The following is a 25,193-nucleotide window of genomic DNA, read 5'->3' on the forward strand; positions in this document are numbered from 1 at the left end:
ACGTGCGTCCTGCTTGTCCTCGCATTCATCCTCATCCTCTTACTATGGATTAGACGAGCTGCTTTGTACCACTTTATCTATGTTCACTAAACTCACACTTCAGCCATTTGTTTGATAGAAATATCAATGAGTTTGATTCTATTTTTCATCCATTCTCATATAAAAAAATACAGATTGTCCGGTGGACAATTTGAGCTTGTACAGAGACAAAACCACAGAGCACAGGTGAGGAAGAAGAGTTCAAGAATGTATTTAGGCTTTGTGCCACATGTTGTATACTCTGGTTATGATATATGTTTTTCAATTGGCAAACTTTATAATAAAGTCTGTAAATAAATTGATGTGCTAGCACCTATAAAAAGCTTTTGTTAGCGGTCATAGTCACAGTGTGACAGCGAGCATGTTAGCTTGCTAATGTTAGCTTAAAGCTCAAAGTGTACTGTGCCATCGCCATCATATGCCACCAGCTCTACCTCTATGGTTCCTTTGATATACACCCACATCTTGTTCAGAGCCCCAAACAGGAAGCTGTGACGTGGGAGACCCTGATCACACTTTAACATCTGAACTCAACACTGAATCAAACATCTCCATTAAACACAATCAGTTCTAACTCACAGAGGTAAAATAATGTCGTCAGCTGTCAGACAACAGCAGTGGTGAACAATTTAACAACTTGGCTTTCTAAACAAGATTTCAAACACTGAAAACAAAACTGTTTATTAGATTTTCGCTTTCAATCCTGCCCAGACCACAGTCCTTTATTACTGGTCCAGTTATTACAAGAATTGGGTTGTTTCCTGAAATCGTCTTCTCAAAGTGACAGAAGACCAGGCCAAAAAGTGAGCTTCTCTGTAATTTCCATGAACTGTATTTTAAGAAGTCAACAATGCCTGATTTGCAAAACAAAACTGTCAGAATCATTTCTTCATTTCAGCTTGGGGACTTACTGGCATCCGTCCGTTCATGCATATTAATGACGTAAAGGGGAAGGAAGCCAGGCTGGCTTTTAACACTTTGACAAGACGCACTGTCTTTAGACCACATCCTCCCTTTTTTATTCAGGACTGTTTTGTAAGATTTACTGTATTTCTCATGAACGTGATCGACAGGAGGAGAAGCTATGAGTTTAACAGCAGCAGCAAGTGGATTTGTTGTCTTCCTCCTCTCTGTACAAGGTAATGTACGTCTACATTTATACTGTAAGACAGGTCATACACCCAAGAAATTTATAAAAGGTTTTTTTATTAATAAAAGATTTGATGTTTGATTTGATGAGCTGAAAACCCTGTACCACAGGACACTTGGTTCTTTTTACACCGGCAGCCTCTCAGTACACTTACACCTTAACATCATGAGCTTTATAAACTGCACCATTGAAGACATTAAGCATGTGGATGGATAAATGACTGTATGTACATTAACAATGGAAGAAACAACTTGTTCTATAGAATTCATCCCTCCGTGAAACGTCCTACATCGTTCAAAGTCCTCCGAACAAAACTTTGACGAGTAAATGTAGAGGCCAGTGGCTTAACAATGGCATAATTACTGCAGAAAATACAAATGATATAACATGAGTCAGTTTTACATTGAGATAAGAGACTTACTGTTGAACTACTTAATATTTATAATCAGACTCCACCTAGCATTCAGACGTTGATTTTTAGCTGACAACTGCGTGATATTCGGTCTGAACTGAACTCTTTTCTCTCTCTTTTCAGCCAGTTAACACACAGTCACAACACCAACAACCTGTCAGCGAACAGTTTGAGTAATACTGTTAATAATTTGTATACTGACATTGGCAGTGGACTCCAAAAAGAGTATTTTGTCTCAGGGGAGTGTTACAGTAAACTGTAGACCAGATATCTTTGAATATGTCACAAGTCAGATGTTTAATCAATGATCGGATGCTGGTAACTTTACCTCATATACAACTATATATTTGTCTGCAGTAGTTTAGGTCTGTTTGTGTTATCTACATGTCACAGTCGACCCCCACGCCTCTGTGTTCTGCTTTCTCTACAGTTTCCCTTCACACTCTGCTGCAGCCTGACCACAGAAAGTTAAGCAACCAAGCAAACAAAAAGTCTAAAATTAAACCTTCAGCTTATGTACAGTTTCAGTACCTGCTGTTTCCTTCCTGCACCCTCTGTATGATGTCCTGCCTCAGATTAAAGATATGATATGTAGGAATTCTGAATCAAAGGTGCGATATGTACGAATTTGTAACCTGAAATTTATACTACCAGCAAATAGGGGTAGCATATCACCAGAATAACTGGTAACGGCTGCTAACTGCTCCTTTTTCTTAATACATCCATGACTGTAGCTGCTGTTAGCTTGCTAGCTCAGTTAGCTGTGGGGCTGGCTAGATTATATGGGGAGTGTTTGTGTTTACACTGCTTGCACAGGAGCTTTGAATTGATAGGAGATGGATGCTAGCTGGTTAGCATGCTAGCTTTAGTAGCTTTATCTTCAACATAGTACACTGACATCTTTGACAAAACGCCAAAATTGTTATTTATATCATTTTAGTTAATCTGTGATGTTTTACACTAAAATTCTTACATATTGCACATTTAAATGCCTGAGCACACCTCAGTCTTTGTTGAATATTTTGATGAGTTCTATACTTAAATTATCAAAAATATTTCCAACAATGTTGCCAGACAAATTCTGAAATAGCAGTTGCTATTTCAGAGTAAAGGAAGTCAGCTAACAATAATACATTTAATGTGTATATAACTTTAAAACATTATCTTGTTTGTGAGTATTTGTCTTTGCGTTATGTCAGATTTACAGAGGTAGTTGTTCAATGTTCTGTACACCACCTCTGCCACTCACTGTTGCAGTTCGGTTCAAAAACGTTTAAAAAATAATTACTGAGCTCTCCTCCCGTCGGTGAGTGGCTCTGGATCAGAGTAGAATCCGACGTGACTGTTTATCCCTCAGGTCTGGTTTGGCCTCGAATCCAGCCGGCTGTTAGCAGCTGAGCAGCGGCTCCTCCCCACAAGACACTCTGCAATTATTATTATGTTGTACACAACTCACAATTTGATTTAAAGTATACTGATTTTCAAAACATTAGAATGTATTAGACACAGACTGAAGGTCCTTCACTACAATGAAAATCTGTCTCCTGATGTTGTTTTGAGTCTGATTGTAGTTTCTGTTGTTCTCTGTGTTACAGTGATACAGGGCTCGGATGACTATGGAGTGACTTACAGCTCTACTAAGATCTGTGCCTTTAAAGGATCAACAGTGGAAATAAGATGCACCTACAGATACCCATCCTGGAACAAGTACCGTAAAACTAAAGTTGAGGAAACATTCTGGTTTACCAAAGAGGGAAGATATCAACATGTGGATCTGAGAACAGACTCAGATTATCGAGATCGTGTTGAGTACAGTTGTTCTGAGAAGAGCTGCACTCTGAGAATCACAGACCTGAGAGAGAGCGACTCAGCTGAGTACAAGTTCAGGTTCATAACAAACCAACCAGATGGGAGTTATACTGGTTCACCTGGAGTCACTTTGAGGGTCACAGGTAACATTTTCAATCATGTTTTAATTATTTCTAAATGTTCAACATCTGAAGAACAATAATATAAATGTGTTTTGTGTGTTTGTTGGCAGTTTGTCTAAAATAACATTCTTGTTCCTTCTTCACATCCAGATCTCCAGGTGAAGTTGAGCACATACTCATATTCTAGCAGGAGAGAGCTGAAGTGTCACAGCAGTTGTCGTCTACCTGATCGTTCTTCTTACATCTGGTATAAAAATGGACAGAAAATTCAGTCACAAACATCTTCTACTTATTCAGTCTACTATAATGCTGCAGACAGTTATTCCTGTGCTGTTGAAGGACATGAGGATTTCCCCTCTCCTCCAGTGTGTGAGTTTACTACACTAACATAACACCATCTGATGGAGTCTGATAACTACATGTATTTTAATATGGAGACCTTCATTGTGACTCTTCATCAACTCTGGTTTAAAATGACCCAAACTTTGTTTTATCTTTCAGGTGTTGATGGTCAAACCTGCAACAGAGTGATTTACACTGACAGAAGCATCTGTGCCTTCAAAGGCTCATCAGTGGACATTTCTTGCACTTACAGCAGTTATGAAACTATCACGTCTAAATTCTGGTTCAGCTCTGAACGTTCTCATCAGTGGCAGAGTCCTTCACAGCCTGAGGACCTTAGTGTAGACTCCCAGTTTGCAGGTCGTGTTCAGGTCCTTGAATCAGAGAGAGGACGCTCCACTCTGAGAATCACTGACCTGACAGAGAGTGATTCAGCTCAGTATCACTTCAAATACACAACAGGAAGCTTTGAATGGAGGAGTAGTTTACCTGGTACAACTCTGACTGTCACAGGTACTGATGAACACACACTGATGTAAAACATCAACATAGTACATTTAGAAACAGTGAAGATGTTGAAAATGATGGATCATCATGAGTTTGTGTAATAATTACTGTTGTGTTGGCACTAATGTTCACTGCTAGTTCTAGAAATAGTAACTGTTGTGTTGTCATGTGTGTACATCTATCAGTGATTTCTGTTAGAACCAGTGATAATAATATTGTTTCTTGTACTCATATCCAGCTCTGCAGGTGCAGGTGACCAGAATAACAGTCCACCAGTCTGATACTGAGGCAGAGCTGAAGTGTCACAGCAGTTGTCGTCTACCTGATCGTTCTTCCTACATCTGGTACAAGAATGGACAGAAAATTCAGTCACAAACATCTTCTACTTATTCAGTATATTATAATTATGCGGACAGTTTTTCCTGTGCTGTTGAAGGACATGAGGATTTCCTCTCTCCTCCAGTGTGTGAGTTTACTACACTAACATAACAGCATCTGATGGAGTCTGATAACTATATGTATTTTAACATGGAGACCTTCATTGTGACTCTTCATCAACTCTGGTTTAGAAATGATGAGAACTTTGTTTTTATCTTTCAGGTGTTGATGGTCAAACCTGCAACAGAGTGATTTACACTGACAGAAGCATCTGTGCCTTCAAAGGCTCATCAGTGGACATTTCTTGCACTTACAGCAGTTATCAAACTATCGCGTCTAAATTGTGGTTCAGTCCTGAACGTTCTCATCAGTGGCAGAGTCCTTCACAGCCTGAGGACCTTAGTGAAGACTCCCAGTTTGCAGGTCGTGTTCAGGTCTATGAATCAGAGAGAGGACGCTCCACTCTGAGAATCACTGACCTGACAGAGAGTGATTCAGCTCAGTATCACTTCAAATTCAAAACACAATGGTTTGAGTGGAACAGTAGTTTACCTGCTACAACTCTGATTGTCACAGGTACTGATGAACACACACTGATGTAAAACATCAACACAGAACATTTAGAAACAGTGAACATGTTGAAAATGATGGATCATCATGAGTTTGTGTAATAATTACTGTTGTGTTGGCACTAATGTTCACTGCTAGTTCTAGGAATAGTAACTGTTGTGTTGTCGTGTGTGTACATCTATCAGTGATTTCTGTTAGAACCAGTGATAATAATATTGTTTCTTGTTCTCATATCCAGCTCTGCAGGTGCAGGTGACCAGAATAACAGTCCACCAGTCTGATACTGAGGCAGAGCTGAAGTGTCACAGCAGCTGCAGTCCAGCTGGTCGTCTTTCCTACGTCTGGTTCAAGAACAGACGGGAAGTCACAGGGGAGGAGACATCTTCTTTTAAAGGCCGGGTTTATCCTGGAGACATCATCTCTTGTGCTTTGAAAGGACATGAGAACTACGGCTCTCCTCTAGTCTGTGAGTTTGATCCACTGTATCAGGAGAAGACATGCAGACACACTGGCTTCTAAAAGTTGTAGATTCAGCAGAATTATATGTAACTGAATAAAGTTAAACTGCTACAACTAGAGGAGAAGCAACATTCACACTGTCAGGACTCTGCAAACAGGACCTGAACACAACCAGCATGTACAGTATGGATAACAATGTGTAAAGGTTTTGAAAATTAAAAATGTCCAACAGCTTGTTATTGACTGTCAGTTCCCATTATAGTCAACAGCATGAACAGCTGCTGTGATAATTGAGACAATCAAAAAGAAATATTTGACATTTCATTCAAAATAGCAATTTTTCTGTGATATCTTTTAATAATACATGTTCATATCTTCTCCAGATGCTCCAAAGCTTCCCTCTGTGTCAGTGAGTCCCTCTGCTGAGATAGTGGAGGGCAGTTCAGTGACTCTGACCTGTAGCAGTGATGCTAACCCAGCAGCTAAATACACCTGGTACAAGAAGAATGGAGATCCAGACCTTCATCCTCTCAGTAAAGAACCACAGCTTGTCTTCAGCTCCATCCAGTCCTCTGACTCTGGAGAGTATTACTGTACAGCTGAGAACGAGCTGGGGAGGACGACGTCTGAATACATCTACATTGATGTGACATGTGAGTGTTTTTTGTAAGATAACAAACTTATTAATATATCCAGTGTAATGTTCTAGTTGTCCACATTATCAGCTGTCATTTACTAAGCAGCTTCAGGAGACTTTATAACTTTCATGCAGTTGTCCAACCAGATTGAAACAGTGCTACACACAGCTGTTCACAGTGTATGATTCAAATATGTGCTACTGTAGTAACACATTTAACTTAGAATAATCTTTCATCACATCTCCTCCAGATGCTCCAAAGCTTCCCTCTGTGTCAGTGAGACCCTCTGCTGAGATAGTGGAGGGCAGTTCAGTGACTCTGACCTGTAGCAGTGATGCTAACCCAGCAGCTAATTACACCTGGTACAAGGAGAAACAAAAACTGATTCAAGGACCAGAAGGTGTCTATCATTTCTCCTCCATCAGCTCTGAGGACAGAGGGAACTACTCCTGCAAGTCTGAGAATCAGCATGGAGTGATCAACTCATCTCTTTTTATAGACGTCCAGTGTGAGTACAAAATATTAGAAAATGATTATTAGTACTAGTCAGACAACATTTCTTGCGGCCCTTCTTTGCCTGAAAATGGGCACAAATCTAAAATCAAGCACAAACTCTGGGCACAACTTTTAAAAATTTAGGTACTATAATCCTGGCACAGTGCAGCCAGTACTTCTCAGGTCTGTTAGTAGTTACCGTAGCATGCTTGCTGGCTTTGTAAAGGCAACAATGGCCTGCCTGAAAATAATTAATCCAAATTATTGAGATAGTGGAGGGCAGTTCAGTGACTCTGACCTGTAGCAGTGATGCTAACCCAGCAGTTAATTACACCTGGTACAAGGAGAACTTACCACTGATTCAGGGACCAGAAGGCACTTATATTTCCAACTCTTTGAGCTTAAAGGACAATGGGATCTACCACTGCAAGTCAAAGAATATATATGGCTGGCTCAATTCTACACCTGTAAACATGAAAGTCAAGTGTGAGTAGAAAGCATTGCCAGTCAATTCTGCATTCAGTGTAATTAAGAAACATGTCACAAAGGGTTAAAAGGACACCTTTTTAATCAGAACTACTTTAACACACTTGTCCATGCTTAATTTGCAAGTCACTTACCATCAGCAAAGCCAGTTTGTAAAATAACACTTACTGAAGCCAGTAGAGAGAAGAGTGATCATAGATTTTTCATCAAAAAAAGCTTTCAGTGCCATTCTATGCTCTTTTTTTAATGAAACATACTCTCCAGCTCTGATAGAATTGATGCTATTGTTCTCAAACAACCACTCGCTTCTCCCGTTGGTTGTTACACCTAAACCACTTCCTTAGGTGCCAATATTTCCTCAATAGGAGGCTGTTTGGCCAAAGGAAGAGCTTGAAGCCTGGTGAGATTGATTAGTGAGATCCCATAGCAAATCCAGCTGCCCAACAATGTCCATGCAGGCTGTAAAGTGATACCGTTGCAGAACAACAAGACTGTAAGAAGTAGAGGGCAAAATCCAGTGTTCTGTTTTGTAAAAATTCTTCAAATCAGAGAGTGATTCTTTGTTTCTGAGCTGCAGCAGAAGGATAAATCCTGGTGATCCTTGGTGACCAGTTACTCTGTTAATGTGATTCAGTCACATAGTGTTCTGCTCACAAATCTTGGGGGTAAAATCAGAACACTTTTAACGTGTTATTGTAAGTTTGTGTCCACTTGTTGCTGAGAAAGTTAACATTTTTTCCCAGGAGGAAAGCAGCGTTTCAGTCCAGTTTCCCCCGAAGTTGAGGGTCTCAATAAATGTTAAAAGTTTCAATTTAAAAAAAAACTCAAAGAAACAGTTGATTGTCAGTGAAAACATCTTTTAATCTTTCTAATATTAAAAAAAAATGCATGTAAATTTTTCTTCCAGATGCTCCAAGACTTCCCTCTGTGTCAGTGAGTCCCTCTGCTGAGATAGTGGAGGGCAGTTCAGTGAATCTGACCTGTAGCAGTGATGCTAATCCAGCAGCTAATTACACCTGGTACAAGGAGAATGAAGACTCACCAAAAGCATCAGGACAGATCTTCACCATCACTGACTTCAGAGCTGAAAACAGTGGGAATTATTACTGTGAAGTCCAGAACAGAAGAGGACGTCATAACTCCACCTTACAGCTGATTGTTGTGTCACGTAAGTCATGCTTATTAAGATAGCAACACACCCAATTACTTCCAGATTATTTTAACCATCCAGTTTAACCGGACAGTATCAGTATAAGTCTGCTATTTCTGCTATTTCTACTATTTCTGCAATCTCTGAGCTGAGAGCTTAGAGTCTAGATGAAATAGGTTTTCAACGTAGACACATTTGGAAATCAAATACAGTATGTTTGCCCAGAAACACTTTTCCTGTTGGGTATGGTTGTCATGATAATAGTTATTCATTCAAACGACCCATTCCACTTTATTGCAGTGGAGTCTCATGGCTTCAGGCTTTGATGTGCTGACATTTAACCCAGCTGTTACATGCTCTTAATGCACCTTGGACACCACAAACAAATAAAGAACTATTGCGGCTTTTCCACCAGCAGTTCTGGCCGTGCTCAGTCAAACCGAGGCGCGCCGGTTTGCATTTCCATCACCAGTTTACCATGCTGAGTTGAGCCAAGCCAAGCCCGGCATTGATCTTGTCCAGAGTAGATCCAAACTTGACACCTTACGACTGCATCCGACCCATGACGACCCCCCTTTCTCCCCCAAACGAGCTTGTGTTGTGAGACTCAACTCGTGCCTGTGCAGAAAAACCTGAGACAAAGCTGTTTTGTGTTTAGTTTATCTACAGTGTTCCTTTTCATACCTTCAGATGTCCATCCCACTCACGGGCCACGGATTCCATTCATGAAAATTGCAAATTGATTCCCTGACAAGGCATGACTTGCAGAAGCAGCCCTATCATCCCATATAACCACAGTGCCACCCAAAAACCAACCTAAGGTACAAGATCTTCTCCAGTTTCACAAAATGGATAAATGGAAAACTCCTGAAAATTCCTCTCTTGGTACAAAATTCATACCGATCCAGCTTCGTACTGCTTCTCCTGAATCAAAGATGTGCTGGAAGAATTGTTTTTCAAGCAACTTGCAAAGGCTTTAAGTTTGAATGCACACGTATTTGTTCAAAATCGGAACAACCCTCATCTGCGAGACCACAGGCAAGCTGAAGTGGCTTCTCAACCAACACAGCCCAACAATATTTAAGGTAGTCCTACCCACTAAGACTTAACCACGACTTCCTCACTGACCTATACCAGAATAATGGCTTCCCACAAGTCTTCCAATTCTGCTTTGTCTGCACATGGTGTTTTGTTTTGGTTCCTCAGAGCTTTCCACTTACCCAGTCAATGTGACACTTCCCCTTCACTTCTGACAGCAGCCCTGGAAAGGGCCTGCCTCCATTCAATTCCTCTGATGCTTTGCCAGAATCTCTTTGAATCCTTCTCCTGGATACATTCCCAAACTCTTTCCACAATCGTGCATTCACACACTGGCAGCCATACTACTGGCCGCCTGATACTGGTACGTGTCTGCTGATTCAGGTGTATTTTCAGCTCTCTGACATCCTTTAATGCACGTGTCCACAATCAGGATCTTTGCAGTTGTTGCAGCCTGAACCAACACAGTGACCTTCTCACCAAGATTTACCCTGTCTACCCTCACTACACATTTGGTTTTCCCAACATCTGTCCAGCAGCTTCTCGTATTAAGTGATCTCCCTCAACACCAGGGTGGCTTCAGCTGACCTCATGAGTTCAGGATACATAGTTAAAGATGTAATAATTTGGCTACCAAGTCAATCATTGATTTTTAGCCCGCTGTGCGAAATTGCTCACAGTCCAACATTATGGACCACCAAGACATTGGCCCAAGAGTGTTTGTGACTTTTGGCAAAAACCACAAGCAAAACTGAAGTTCACATGAGTAATTATTTGGAATGCTTCTGTCTAAAGATGTATGGTTTTGTTTTGTGGTATTCATGTTTATCAGTTGCTAATCAACTCAAAAAGCTGTGATCCCATAATTAATTGTCAGTCTTTCCCAGGTTCACTGAAATCAGTAGCTGCTGGATTGATCACTGCCATTTTACTGGTTATCATATGCCTCTTTGCGGTCTTCTTGATCAGGTGAGCATTTCAAGTTCACAGATTAACATGCAGCAGGATTCTTCAATCTAGTCAGTTGTTTTCATTTAATGATTCATTTGCTTGTTTATTCGTCCCCCTATCCAGACAAAAGAGGTCTACGAAACGAAAAGCTGAGGGACCAGACAACAGCGCACAGGCGAGTCCACTCAACCCAAAATCTAATATTGATATTGCTTTATTTCTCTCATAAGCCAAACAAAACGCAGCAGCTAAGTTGTAAACAAACACCTGTCATCTGTCCCCATCACCCTCTCTTCTTCCATCCTGTTCATTTTCATTTGATAATCCTCTGTGCATATGTACGTGAAGCACCCTTGTTTTCCTTTACACAGTCATCACCTGTCATTAATTGTAAAAACTCTGAGGGTGATGACTGTCTGGCTTTGGCCCTTTCACTGCTGGGTCATATCCATGAACTTTATTGCCCCCTACTGGTGATCAGTAGTCATTACAATTTCAAAAAACAGACATGACCTCAATCAAGGTATCAATAAATTATGGGCCCTTACTTAACATTGTCTTTGTAGCTAGGTACTTGAATACTGAATTGTTTATGCTATGTTTACTCTTCAGCCAAATGTGAGTCCAGTGTACGACAACCATTCAGCTGCAGCAAAGAGAAATCCATCAGAGGAGCAGGACGACCTTTACTACGCCGCCGTAAGCTACTCTAAAAACCAGGAAGATCCTCTCTACTCCAACGTCGGCCTAGCTCATCCCAACAGACAACGACATGAAGAGGAGGAGGAGGAAGAAGAGGATGAGGCTGGTGTGGAGTACACTATGGTCAACTTTAAGAGTTCAAGTGCTTCACCAGAGTGAGTCCATGAGAAGAACAGTCAATGTTGTTACAGCCACCACTTTATGGCTGTCGCGTCTCTCTATTTTAAATCTGGTCTTCATGAATATTTTAGAGTTCATTTATGAGTTTGTAATTCATTCCTAATGTTTGTTTTTCTCTATTCACAGATTAAGATGTCAAGAAGACTCTGTTGAGGATTTATCCGCTCTGTACAGCACAGTCACCAAAAGAGTATGAACAAAATCTGAGAATCTGTGATGTTTACTTCACAGGGTTTACGCAGGTGTCCACAGAGGCATTAAAATAGTTTATTAAGGACTTTCCTGGTCATTTTTGCATCAAGACACTTGTAGATATCAAACTTATCATATTACCAAGGATTTATCACAAAGGTTTAATCAGGGGCTCATAATACCAATTTGTACAAATTAATCTCTCTCTGTATAGTATAACTTTAACACAGTCTTTCTTTGCTCTGCCATTTTTTATCGTTAAAAAATTGTCAATATTCTTAATACTGAGTAAGTGTTTGTTTAAATGGATTTAATTTATTTGTATTTTTCTTACAGTGGATTTGTGTTTTTTAAGCCTGGGATTTATTTCTCAGAGTTTTAACCCTCAGGCAATAGTCTGAGCTGATTGCACTGTCTTATGTTGTTTAATTAACCTGATATTTTATTAAATAAAGATATAAAGTTAAAAAAAACATTTTCCCAGGCTGTTTCAGCTGTGTGGGTGTGTTCCAACTATCGGGGGATCACACTCCTCAGCCTCCCCGGGAAAGTCTATTCCAGGGTACTGGAGAGGAGAATTCGGCCGATAGTCGAACCTCGGATCCAGGAGGAACAATGCGGTTTTCTTCCTGGCCGTGGAACACTGGACCAGCTCTATACCCTCCGCAGGGTGCTCGAGGGTTCATGGGAGTTTGCCCAACCAGTCCACAAGTGTTTTGTGGACTTGGAGAAGGCATTCGACCGTGTCCCTCGTGGCATTCTGTGGGGGGTGCTCCGGGAGTACGGGGTCGGGGGCCCTCTGTTAAGGGCCGTACGGTCCCTGTACGACCGGAGCAGGAGCTTGGTTCGCATTGCCAGCAGTAAGTCAGACCTGTTCCCAGTGCATGTTGGACTCCGGCAGGGCTGCCCTTTGTCACCGGTTCTGTTCATTACTTTTATGGACAGAATTTCTAGGCGCAGCCACGGGCCGGAGGGGATCTGGTTCGGGAGCCAATGGATCTCATCTCTGCTTTTCGCGGATGATGTGGTCTTGTTGGCTCCTTCGAGCCGGGACCTCCAGCATGTCCTGGGGCGGTTTGCAGCCGAGTGTGAAGCGGCTGGGATGAGAATCAGCACCTCCAAATCCGAGGCCATGGTTCTCGACCGGAAAAAGGTGGCCTGCTCCCTCCAGGTGGGAGGAGAGTTCCTGCCTCAAGTGGAGGAGTTTAAGTATCTTGGGGTCTTGTTCACGAGTGAGGGAAGGATGGAGCGTGAGATTGACAGACGGATCGGTGCAGCGGCCGCAGTAATGCGGTCTTTGTATCGGTCCGTCGTGGTGAAGAGAGAGCTGAGCCGAAAGGCGAAGCTCTCGATTTACCAGTCAGTCTGCGTTCCGACCCTCACCTATGGCCATGAATTTTGGGTCATGACCGAAAGAATAAGATCCCGGATACAAGCGGCCGAAATGAGTTTCCTCCGCAGGGTGGCAGGGCGCTCCCTTAGAGATAGGGTGAAGAGCTCTGTCACCCGGGAGGAGCTCAGAGTAGAGCCGCTGCTCCTCCACATCGAGAGGAGCCAGCTGAGGTGGCTCGGGCATCTGTTTCGGATGCCCCCGGGACGCCTCCCTCGGGAGGTGTTCCTGGCATGTCCCTCCGGGAGGAGACGCCGAGGAAAACCCAGGACACGCTGGTGTGACTATGTCGCTCAGCTGGCCTGGGAACGCCTTGGGGTCCTCCCGGAAGAGCTGGAGGCAGTATCCGGGGAGAGGGAGTCTGGGTGTCCCTGCTCAGGCAGCTGCCCCCGCGACCGGGCCCCGGATAAGCGGATGAAAATGGATGGATGGATGGATGTTTCAGCTGTCAGCAGGTTCATGCAAGGTGTTCTCTGTTCAAATTATTGGGGAACCAACAGGGCAAAGCTCCTCTAAAGGAAACCTAAGCACCCCTGAAAACACAAAAGTTAGACTTTGAGGCATCTCATAAAACAGATGAATTATTATTTATTCCCTGTATGTGACTATGCACCTGAAATCTCTTCTAAAAATTATAAAATCATTAGTATCTAAAAACTTGCAGGATAGTGTATTTTTCCCTTTTTGCAAAATGCGTGAAGACTGAATTAAACAGTGTGTTCATCTGCTCTAATCTAGATGAGTAAAAGCATGAATGATCATTTCAAGGTCGACCAGAGATAAAAAATAAATAAATAAATACATAAATAAATAAAATATAAAAATGGAAAGGTTGTTAGATGTTCCTCAGATGAAGAAAGCACATTTGAGCAATTTGGTTTTCAGGAGACAAAAACATTTTCTAGGTTAGGCGGACGGGCATCACATTTAATGCAAGGTCATCAAGTATAGATTCAAAAGTAGGGGAGACATTTACAGGGTCAATCAGAAGGCTTTCTGACTGAGAGTCATTTAGTTGCAGGAAATGCTGAGACATCCAGCACTTAAATTCAGAAAGGCATGATTAGACATTCACCCGGTTGCTGGAATCATAAAGTTGAACAGATAGATAAAGCTGTGTATCTTCTGCATAGCGGCGAAATTATTATTCTGGTTCCTGATTATATGACCCTAGGTGCACAATATAGAAAGTCACAACGGACTCAAAATGGACCCTTTGGGAATGCCATCGGAAAAAGTGCAATACATTCCTCTGAAATATTGTGGAGTACAAGTATACATTAGAAAACAATTAAAACAATCAAGTAAAACACAAGCACCTACAAAAATGTATTTAAGTTACTTTGCACCACTGGTAGTAACCTGGGTTATTTTCAAAGACAAAGGGCGTTTCATTAGCTTACATTATTTTGTACTCATTCTAAACAAATCAATACGTATTTTTAGATCAATTAAGTTGCCAGCTGCAGTTGTCACACCCTCTGCTCATCTCAGCTACACATTATATAATCAGAAACTGTGACTTGGAGGATGTGAAAGCATCTTTATCTTGTGTTTTTCATGCAAAGTTGTGGCTCGAATACCAAAAGGCCACTCTTTTTGTTTTGAAGTACATTAGAAGGGTTATACGTAGTTCAGAAAACAGCCGAAGGCCTGATTTGATCTGGGGAAGTACCAACATTCAGCTGTTCATGCATGTTAATAATGTAAAGAGGAAGTAAGCCAGTCGGCAAGTATCAACCAGACGACCCATGTCTTCTTTCAATACCGCATCCTCAAGTACAGCTGATAAATCGACGAGCTGATGTACTGAACAGTATCTAGATGTTGTAACACACAGAGATGAGCGGAGCAGCTTTGAGTTTAAGAGCAGCAGCGAGTGGGTTTGTTGTCTTCCTTCTCACAGTGTCAGGTACCGTACAACTACTGCAATATTTTAAGTTATCTAGCTTGATTATTATTATATTAGAACCCTACAACACTGAAATTTCCTTGATGTAACATTTGATTTTATAATGATATATATTTGGATAGAAATTATATTTATTGAAGGTTTGCCGCTAAAAAGTCAGGGCAAAATCTGTCTCCCCTCTGCTCGGATGGTTGGTTCCACCCCAACAGTGGTGAAATACATGTTTCATCTAACAGTTTCTCTGTGTGTAATATAAAAAAAAAAACTGTGGTTTGTGTAGACTACAAACACATGGCAGCCATCTGAATACAGCACCATGTGTTGAAAAAAAAGTTGTGATTGTGAAATCATGTACTAAACATTTGTTGCATAATTATATCTTTATAAGGAAATGATAGTGGAAGTGGAGCACAAAATGCCCCAATATGATGCAATACTTTGCATTTGTATTTTTAGAAAGTGCGTCAATAGTACATTATGCTGGCTTTATTTGAAGGATGAAATATGAAGATGTCATGCTTCGTTTATCATTATTACAAGACCTGGAATTAATCAGATTACAAGAGCACTGCGGTGGCTCGTCAGAAGGTCGGCCTGTCCCTTTAACAAAGACGTGAACATCACTTATAACTCAGCAATTACTTTGATTAAAATACTTCTAATATATGATGTTTTATACACTTTATACTCTCACAGTCAGTCGTGATTGAAATTCAGTTCATTCTCTTACATTCCTGATAGTTCATGAAGTATTCACATAAATAAATTCATGCTTCCTCATGCAATAAATGTACGTGCTGGTATCATCATCTCTTTATCATTTTACATGTGTATAAAATGTTGCAAGCCGTTAATGTGACTGTGTTGTGAGCTCAGTGCGCCCCTTCTGCCACTCAAAAGACTTCGTGTTACCAGCACGATGTCAGTGAAGAGTTTCACATCCACATTCTGCATGTCCCTGTTGTTTCACACTCCTGACCTGACCACACACAGGAAACAAACCACAGTGTATTTTTATCACCAATAATTCACAGACTTCGCCTTCTTTTCTACCAGTGAAAGTGCATCAACGTTTCGATGTATTCCCGTCCCGTCACCGCCGCTTATTTTAAGGATGACATTTGGACTTTTCGCAGCTTTTTGTCTGGTAACAGAACTGGGCAGTTTTTGCAGAACTTCAAAACATTTTGCCACCATTTTTCTGGCGAGAGCAGTGAGAGTTTTGGTAGGAAGTCTGGACCTTTTGCAGCCGTCTGTCAGATAACATAAGCAGCCATTTTTCGCAAGACGTCTGGACTTGTTTCCACCATTTTTCTGGTAACAAAACTGTATTTTTCAGTAAGACATAGGGACATTGTGCAGAAGTCTTTCTAGCAACAAAAGTTGGCAAGATTTGACAAGACATCGATACAATTTGCAGCCACCTCTCAGGTGACAGTAGCACATTTTTTTTTTTTTTGCCTTTCTGGCATCAAAAGTGGTATTTTAAAAAAGATGTCCGGACATTTTCCAGCAATTTTTATGCGGCTAAAGCAGATTATTATTATTTTTTTTTAGAGACATGGAGAGGTATTTTACAGTTACAGTTGTCTTTTCAAACAAAAGAATATAACATTTTTCTGGCAACAGGTATTTTAACCACACCCTAAACTTTTTCTAACCCAAACCAAATGGTTTTAATTCCTAAACTTAACTAGACCTTAACCATGCTGTTACTGTCAAGACATAAAATTTAAGTGTAGAGATTCAACATAGTCATGGTTTTGCAAGCATTTGTTCGGACAATTGGGTGTTGTGTTATGAGTCTGATTGTAATTTCTGTTGTTCTCTGTGTTACAGTGATACAGGGTCAGAATGACTGGGGAGTGACTTACAGCTCTACTGAGATCTGTGCCTTAAAAGGATCAACAGTGGAGATAAACTGCACCTACACATACCCATCCAGAATAGATGGCCGTGATACCATGGTTGAAGAAACATTCTGGTTTACTACATTGCAGGGAAACATGCCTGTGGATCTGAGAACACACTCTGGGTATGCAGGTCGTGTTGAGTACAGTTGTTCTGAGAAGAGTTGCACTCTGAGAATCACAGACCTGAGAGAGAGCGACTCAGCTGAGTACAAGTTCAGATTCATTACGGACCAAGAAGGTGGGAGATATATTGGTTCACCTGGCGTCACTTTGAGGGTGACAGGTAACATTTCTCTTGGAAACAATTAAGGTTGACTCCAAAAATTCAACACTAGGAAACAAAATGATTCACAGTGTGTCTAAAATCATGTGTGTATGTTCAGTTCACTCTATCAAAATTATATTTCTCTCTTCACAAATCCAGGTTTCCAGGTGCAGAGGGGCAACTCAAAATCACGTAAAACACAACTAAACTGTCACAGCAGTTGTCGTTTACCTCGTCAAACTTCCTACATCTGGTACGAGAATGGACGGAGAATTTGGTCAAAAAGATCTTCATATTTAGACACCTTTTATTCTACATACAGTTATTCTTGTGCTGTAGAAGGACATGAGGATGTCCTGGCTCCTCCAGTGTGTGAGTTTACTTAACGTTCTTCCACGACCATGATGACGCTTTTGACTTTTTTGCTAACGCTGGTTAACCCATCTACTGCAGTAAAGTTTATAGTGATTAAGGTAAGTAGTAATTAAAATATTTCATTTTCAGGTGGCCATGGTTATTCTTGCACCGGTGTGAAGTACACTAACAGAAGCATCTGTGCCTTCAAAGGATCATCAGTGGACATTTCTTGCATTTACAGAAATTATCAAACTATCAGATCTAAATTCTGGTTCAGTCCTGAACGTTTTCATCAGTGGCAGAGTCCTTCACAGCCTGAGGACCTTAGTGAAGACTCCCAGTTTGCAGGTCGTGTTCAGGTCCTTGAATCAGAGAGAGGACGCTCCACTCTGAGAATCACTGACCTGACAGAGAGTGATTCAGCTCAGTATCACTTTAAATTCACAACAACAAGGTCTGATTGGAGGAGTAGTTTACCTGGTACAACTCTGACTGTCACAGGTACTGATGAACACACACTGATCATGTAATCATTGTATTCATATATGAATTCATCATGTGATTGTGCTTTCTTATTAAAATGTAACTTTGATACAGGCATCGTGAGGGAAAAGTCAAGTTTAAAACACAGGAAAGCATTAAACAAGAAGTAAATGACATATAAAAATAAAAATATTGTCTGCAGTTATACTTTTGCAAGAGTGAAGTCACCAATAAGTTCAGTTCTTAAATAAAAGTCTTAAAGGTGCAATATGTAAGACTTCTGGCGCCTCTTCTCATCAGTATTCCCCGCCGGGTCCTCCTAACCTAGACCTGAAAACCTCCTCCCCCTGGCTGTCTACTCCTGTGCTAGTTGAGTAAACAACATTACAACACTTTCCCGGTGCTCCAAGCACAAAAGCTAACTTGCTAATAGCAGCTACATTTGGCAGCAGTCAGGAGTTATCATGGTGAAATGCACCCTCTATTTGTTCAGTGCATGACTGGACAGGTGGCCAATTCTTACATATCGTACCTTAAATGTATCTGATATTAATTGTACTCATATATCGAAGGTAATTTTCTGGCAATTCTGTGTGTGATTGACGTTTTTATTTTTATTTTTTTTCATATGACATTCCCGTTCTTTGTCTACAGCTCCAGATTTAAAGGTGCAGGTGATCTTGTCTCCCGCTGGTCCACAGCTGATTTGTTACAGCAGCTGTCTCACTGATCGTTCTCCCTTCATTTGGTACCAGAACGATAAGAAAGTTGAAAAAGAAACATCTCCTTCTTATGCTGGATATGTCGATCCTGCAGACAGTTACTCCTGTGGCTATGAGGGTCACCGCTCTGTTCCAGTCTGTGAGTTTAACCCAATGTGTAACTGTGTGTGGTAGAAAACACTCACTGAATAAAACATCATTTTTTGTTCATATTATCTACTCCAGATGCTCCAAAGCTTCCCTCTGTGTTGATCAGTCCAACGGGGGACATTATGAGGGGCAGTTCAGTGACTCTGACCTGTAGCAGTGATGCTAACCCAGCAGCTAAATACACCTGGTACAAGAAGAATGGAGATCCAGACCTTCATCCTCTCAGTAAAGAACCACAGCTTGTCTTCAGCTCCATCCAGTCCTCTGACTCTGGAGAGTATTACTGCACAGCTGACAACAAGCTGGCGAGGACGTCCAAATCTGTCATTGTCGATGTAAAATGTGAGTAAAAACAACGTACTTTTAGTTGATTGTTTGTTGATAGGTTGAATCTTTTAAACAGAGTGCGGCTACATGAGATTATGACTGCTTTCTTCACATACAGTCTGTGGCTGCAGTCATCTGAGAAGCACAGCATGTTGTTGATGATTTCTGTTAACACGTCTCCTCCAGATGCTCCAAGACTTCCCTCTGTGTCAGTGAGTCCCTCTGCTGAGATAGTGGAGGGCAGTTCAGTGACTCTGACCTGTAGCAGTGATGCTAACCCAGCAGCTAATTACACCTGGTACAAGGAGAAACAAGAACTGCTTCGAGGACAGACAGGCATCTATCATTTCTCCTCCATCAGCTCTGAGGACAGAGGGAACTATTCCTGCAAGTCTGAGAACCAGTATGGAGAGATCAACTCTTCATTTGTCTCTATAGATGTCCAGTGTGAGTACAAAAAACCACTAATGTGGTTGTTTTTCTGATGAGAATGCATGTTTGTTTAAGTGTGCTTCCATTTCAGCAGTGTATAATAAACAAAATGAAAGCTTTGGTTTGTGAAAAGGACTCAAGACTTTAAGTCGTATCAGCTGCAGACTTAAAGTGCAGCTGTGGAAAGATTTCACTTACATTTTTAGATGTCTTCTTGTTCCTGTAATTGAACATTTGAGCTTCTCTGTGTTCATCGAAGAAAGTTGAACATTTTCTTCCTGATCAATAAAAATCTGATTCTATGAGGTGGGGCTTTGATGAATAATGTCACCAGTTTCTAAGCCAATCCTGGTTGTGTCTGATGTGGAAACTTGGGCCTTCAGTGCACAGTGACACTGAGAGTGGACTTTACAGTGAACCTGGAGACGTCTTGGTCCAGGAGTTAAGCTTGTGAAATAAAAAAATATTTGCATGTCCATATTTTCTGGAATGATATGTTACTTTAAAAGGGATTTTGATTTGGTAATTATACTTTTTTTCTGAAAAAAACCATGTCAGAAACACATCAGAGAATGTCTTGTGTGAATGGCATCTTTAATCAGTTTATACATACTTTCACCAGATGCTCCAAGACTTCCCTCTGTGTCAGTGAGTCCCTCTGCTGAGATAGTGGAGGGCAGTTCAGTGAATCTGACCTGTAGCAGTGATGCTAACCCAGCAGCTAATTACACCTGGTACAAGGAGAATGAAGACTCACCAAAAGCATCAGGACAGATCTTCACCATCACTGACTTCAGAGCTGAACACAGTGGGAATTATTACTGTGAAGCCCAGAACAGAAGAGGACGTCATAACTCCACCTTACAGCTGATTGTCGTAGCAGGTGAGTTATGTACATACGTACATAGCACAGATTTGATTTGGATTTGGAAGCACAAGTTCCTCTTACCGTATACAGGTATGTCAAACATGGCAAATGCAGCCGTTTTCATGGTACAAGAAGCCACTGAATCATTTGATAGGTTTGAAAAATGGATAATGGGACACACAGGAAAGATTTTTGGCCTAATTAACTGTCAGTACATCCTCCTGTTATCCAGGTGCTGGGAAATCAGCAGCTATAGGAACGATCACTGTCATCCTCCTGCTAATCGTTCCTATTGCTGTCTACATATGGAACAGGTAAGTGATAGCGTGTCACTTTGATTATGTTCACAAATGCATCTAAAATTTTGTCACCACTTCTCTGACTCTATGAGTTATTTCATTCAATTTTTTTGTCCTCCTATACAGAAGAAAAACGTCCTTAACTCAGCAATCGAGTGGTGGGAAGAGACCCGACAACGGAGGACAGGTGAGAAAGGGATACTCTCTGAAAAGCTTTGTTTATCTTTTTTCTTTTTTCCCTTGTGACATAGATCATTGGATCTCCATGCGACTAATCTGGTTGAATAGTAGCTTAATACAAAAAATTTAATAAAAATATCTTCATGCCTAATTTGACAACTTTTATCACAGATCATCTTCTCAGTGCTGGGTGTCATTTACCCCTCTTATACCCAAACATAATGGTGGTGACTTGAATTTCATATGTGTCACTTAAAACTTGGAAAGCACTTTATTTTATACGAAAAGAAAAAAGAAAACTGTGCTCTGTGGATTATCCTAAATAATGCGGAAACTGTTTCACAGTCACAATCACATTCAACTCCATCGCAGCTGCACAGTGGTTAGAAAAATCTCACGGTAGAAATATCAGCTAGAAATCTGGAGTCTGTGATGTTGAAGGTACTGAATTTTATTCATGAATATAAAAGAAACGTGACGTGGAAGTAAAAAACATCAGGAGCTCTTTAAGAACAGGGCCAGTAGTCAAGTAAAAAAGTAAGAACAACTGTGACTATCGAGCTCACCTGTGATGTGTCTTTGTTGGCAGATGAACAAATAATCCAGAGCACTCTGATGAAAATAAAAGTCCTGTATTGATTAACTGATGGATACACCGAGCTGTTTCACCTCTGAGCAGCCTTCATCAGGGAATAACTTTATTTATATACTGTAGCATAAATCACATATCACAATGCCTCAGGGGGCTCTACGATCTGCACACATGTGACTCAAGTCAATAAATCCAAGTCTACAGAAAGTCTCAGGTCATTTTTCTTGTTTAAGTCAAGTAAAGTCACAAGTTGTCCAAAGTCAAATTGAGTTCTGGTAAGTCAGGTCTCCTTTTCCCTGCAGGAGCCAGTCTTTATGAAGAGAAAAGTTTTACTAACTGTCAAATAATATTGACCAGTTGATCTAACCTGTCCAGAAAGTATAAGAAAGAACCTAATTAGTTTATTGATTGTGATTCAGGGGAAGTAAATGTATTCAAACAAAGCTTTTTTAATTCCTTCACCTTGAAGGAGTGAAATACTGACAGCCTGTGACTGAAGTCAACTTGAGTCCAAATCACAGGGACTCAAATTCACATCTCTGATCGTTTCAATACAGAAGAAAATGGAAGAATTGTAACTCAATATCACACACATCATTACTTTGGATCAACTTCAGTGTTTCCTCTTTACCCAGCTTGAAATGAGAAGGATTTATAGACCTCTGCTGGTGGCAGCAGGGATTACACCTGCAAAAACACGTCATGCTCAGATTCAGGATCAAAGTAGAATTATGCAAAGAACATCAAGTATTGTGACCAGTAATTCACCAGAACCTGATGAAGAAACTAGATATAAATGAAGAACAATCTACCTGATCTCTGTTACTGTGCAATATAAATGTAGTTATGCTTGAATTCTGTTTGTCCCGTCAGGTAAACCTGAGTGACGTGTATGGCAACGTGTCAGGTGATGCACAGAGACAACCAGCAGAGCAGGAGGATGAACTTCACTACACAAGCATCCGCCTCTCTGTGAACCAGGAAGAAGCTCTCTACTGCAACTTCAGACCGGCTCAGCTCCGACAAACTGAGGAAGAGGAAGAGGAGGACGGTGTTGACTACACTATTGTCAAAACTGACTAACACTGGTCGTGTCCCAGGGTGAGCCTTTCCTCTCATAGGAACATTAAAATCACTGTAAGATCTTATAAAAAAGAAACGGCCAGTGTGAATTTTTTTTTTCCTTCACAGAACAAGACTTCAAAAAGACGGGAAGGGTTTGTTTGTCTGAGCAGGTAGAAGTGTTGTGTGTTCCTCCTGACAGACATGTACAAGTACAACATCACCTGTCAAAAATAAAGACATGCTGGTTATGTGAAGACTTGTTTTTTAAATCGTTGTTTCTTAAAGGGTCGGTTGACTGAAATAAATGAATAAATAAATAACATATTTTCTCATTTATCACTTCTGGTATCGAGCCATTTTTCATTTGTCCATCTGAATGAAACAAACACACAGGAAGTATTTGTGGTTTGGGTGAACAAAGCCTTTAATGTAAAATTTACCTGAAACTTTGAAGCACCAGTAGACAACCATAAATATGAGATAAGAAGTCATATTCATCAAATAAAAAGCCAAGCCCTTAGCAAAAAGTAGTTTATTCAAGTGTACTACAAGTATACTTATTTTATACTAAAACTGAGGCAGTATACTTGAAGTGTACTTTTTATATACTATATTTTATATAGCTACTTAAGAAAAGTATGGTGAAGTATACTTGGCTTATACTGAAAAGTATAAAGAATAGTCTAAGACTAAGTACAATAATACTTAGACTTATACTTTAATACTAAAGCTTATACTTGTACTTTAGTATACTGTGGACTATGGCGCAAAGACTCTTGGGTATTCTGTTGTTGTTGGTGTAATAATGGTTTGTGAATGTGTTTTTGAATAAGATGATGTGTAAGACGGTTGCGGTTTAATTCACATCCTTGTTTTAACATGAATTAACTTGTAAAACACTTTATAGTGTAATATTCTGCTTTAACATCACTTGTCTACGTCTTCAGATACTGCTTCTACTTGACTACAATTCAGACAAACATATTTTTAGCTGTAGTTGAGTAGATTTGATTCCTTTGAGATCTGATTTCTTCACTATTGGTTTGCTGTCGGTACCAACCTGATTAGATTAAATGTCTATCAATAATGCGTCAATACTGAAAGACTTAAATTGGTTTAATATAAACTTTTTAAAGGGTCCAATGTGCATTATGAAAACTTGACAATAAGTAGAGAGCATGTTGTTGATAATACTTTTACCTAACTGATCCGAGGATCTTCCTTCAACATTACAAAAGGCAGAAAAAGTTTGCTTCTACCTCATAAAGTTACCTGAATGTCTAGAAGCTTAAGACCTGGACATGTTACAGAGGAACAGGTGATGAGCAAACCAGAGTAAAATCTACCAAAAAGCCAGACAGACAACTCCAGAGGTGTTTCATGACTGCTGGATGTGTAAGTAAGTAATTATTTTCTAACATGAGCCATAATAACTTTAGTTAAATAGTGATGTCACAGTAGTCTCTTGTTAGCTAGTTGTTAAGTTACTCAGGAGTAAGACATGAACTAGCTTCTAACTCTGTGGTGGCAGATGAGAGTCTGCGCTTGTGTAAAATATGTTGTTTGGTGAGGCTGATAGCAGGCAAGTCTCAGAGTACTCACTTGGCTAACAAATTATATGCTTTAATTTGAAACTGCTATGCCAATTAAGTATTTGCCAATTAAGAAAAACATGGAGGGGTTTGAAGAATGCAGTTTGCTGATTTAGTTGAAGTTTCTACTTCTGCTGCTAGATGGCAGTGAAGAGCCACATTTGACTTGTAGATAGAAGATAGTATTTATAATATAACAAACCATTTTGTGTTCATGTTCATTGTTTCATTTTTCTTGTGTGTGTTTTTCATCTTTTTTTTTGTTGTTATTTGTCAAAACACTGTTATAGTTTTAATATTATTTGTTTGTTTGTATCAACAGCTCCAGCACCACCATCAACATTAAAGATTTAAGATGTTTATCACCCCAGTTTTATAAGTACACTCGTGTGAAAATCTTTTGTGTAGAGACTCCACTACAGAAATGGTCCCCCAGGAACAAGGTCAAAGGTAGGCTTAGACATTATGAAAATGTTAAATGTTGCGATTATCCTCATAACCATCAAACTATTCTTAAATATATTTATTGCGTCGCAGATAGGACACATCTTTTGTGACTGAAAAACAATCCATCACAGAATCTTAAATATGTAATCATAAGCTCTTCCTGCACAAACAAAGGATAATTAATGGTGGTAAACTCATCCATCGGTTATATTTAGTTGGATTCAAAGTGTTTTGGGCTCTGGTAAAGTTATAAGATATGAAGCTAGTCCACTCCTCTGTGAGCAGAAGCCACACTAGTCATTCTGAAACTTTAAGTTGTCAATCAACACCCTGGTGTCGGCCTAAACTGCAGCCCATCCTCATCATGCATATTAATAATGTGAGAAGGAAGGAAGTCAGGCTCGTCATCACAGCTTGATTTCAGTCTCATGCTCACTCTGATGACTACAGAGGATCTTTGCCTTTCAAGAACACATCATTCTCCACTGCAAGACGTTTATTGAGGTGTGTTGTATTTGTTGTGTACATGATTTATCTGCTGATGAGCTTTAACATCTCTGAAGTCTTAAAGAAAGAAAA

At 40.3% G+C, this 25,193-nt stretch overlaps 1 protein-coding gene across 3 annotated transcripts; it reads left to right on the plus strand.

Annotated features, from left to right (window-relative positions):
- Positions 1-432: 432 nt before the first annotated feature.
- Positions 433-22,829, plus strand: LOC115587181 (B-cell receptor CD22-like). 3 transcript variants are annotated; one of them, XM_030426863.1, is made up of 12 exons: positions 433-1,178; positions 16,762-17,118; positions 17,260-17,472; positions 17,605-17,958; positions 18,595-18,801; positions 18,888-19,154; positions 19,326-19,586; positions 20,194-20,454; positions 20,672-20,753; positions 20,865-20,925; positions 22,384-22,611; positions 22,702-22,829. In XM_030426863.1, exons 1-11 carry the CDS (start codon positions 1,124-1,126, stop codon positions 22,591-22,593), a joined length of 2,328 nt encoding a protein of 775 aa, XP_030282723.1. In that variant the 5' UTR covers positions 433-1,123; the 3' UTR covers positions 22,594-22,611; positions 22,702-22,829. The 3 variants fall into 3 exon arrangements, with proteins under 3 accessions (XP_030282723.1, XP_030282714.1, XP_030282733.1); XM_030426854.1 differs by lacking the exon at positions 433-1,178 and adding an exon at positions 14,790-14,922; XM_030426873.1 differs by lacking the exon at positions 433-1,178 and adding an exon at positions 15,522-16,239.
- The last annotated feature ends 2,364 nt before the right edge of the window (positions 22,830-25,193 follow it).

This window comes from Sparus aurata, chromosome 1, assembly GCF_900880675.1.
Source record: "Sparus aurata chromosome 1, fSpaAur1.1, whole genome shotgun sequence".
In the NCBI taxonomy this organism is placed as follows: Eukaryota; Metazoa; Chordata; class Actinopteri; order Spariformes; family Sparidae; genus Sparus; species Sparus aurata.

Bases quoted from the DNA above. Each gene is read 5' to 3' on its own strand.
- LOC115587181 (XM_030426854.1), top strand. From the start codon at position 14,853: ATGAGCGGAGCAGCTTTGAGTTTAAGAGCAGCAGCGAGTGGGTTTGTT. The intron at 14,923-16,761 runs GTACCGTACAAC...TCTGTGTTACAG, and splicing joins CTTCCTTCTCACAGTGTCAG to TGATACAGGGTCAGAATGAC. The intron at 17,473-17,604 runs GTGAGTTTACTT...TTTCATTTTCAG, and splicing joins TGTCCTGGCTCCTCCAGTGT to GTGGCCATGGTTATTCTTGC.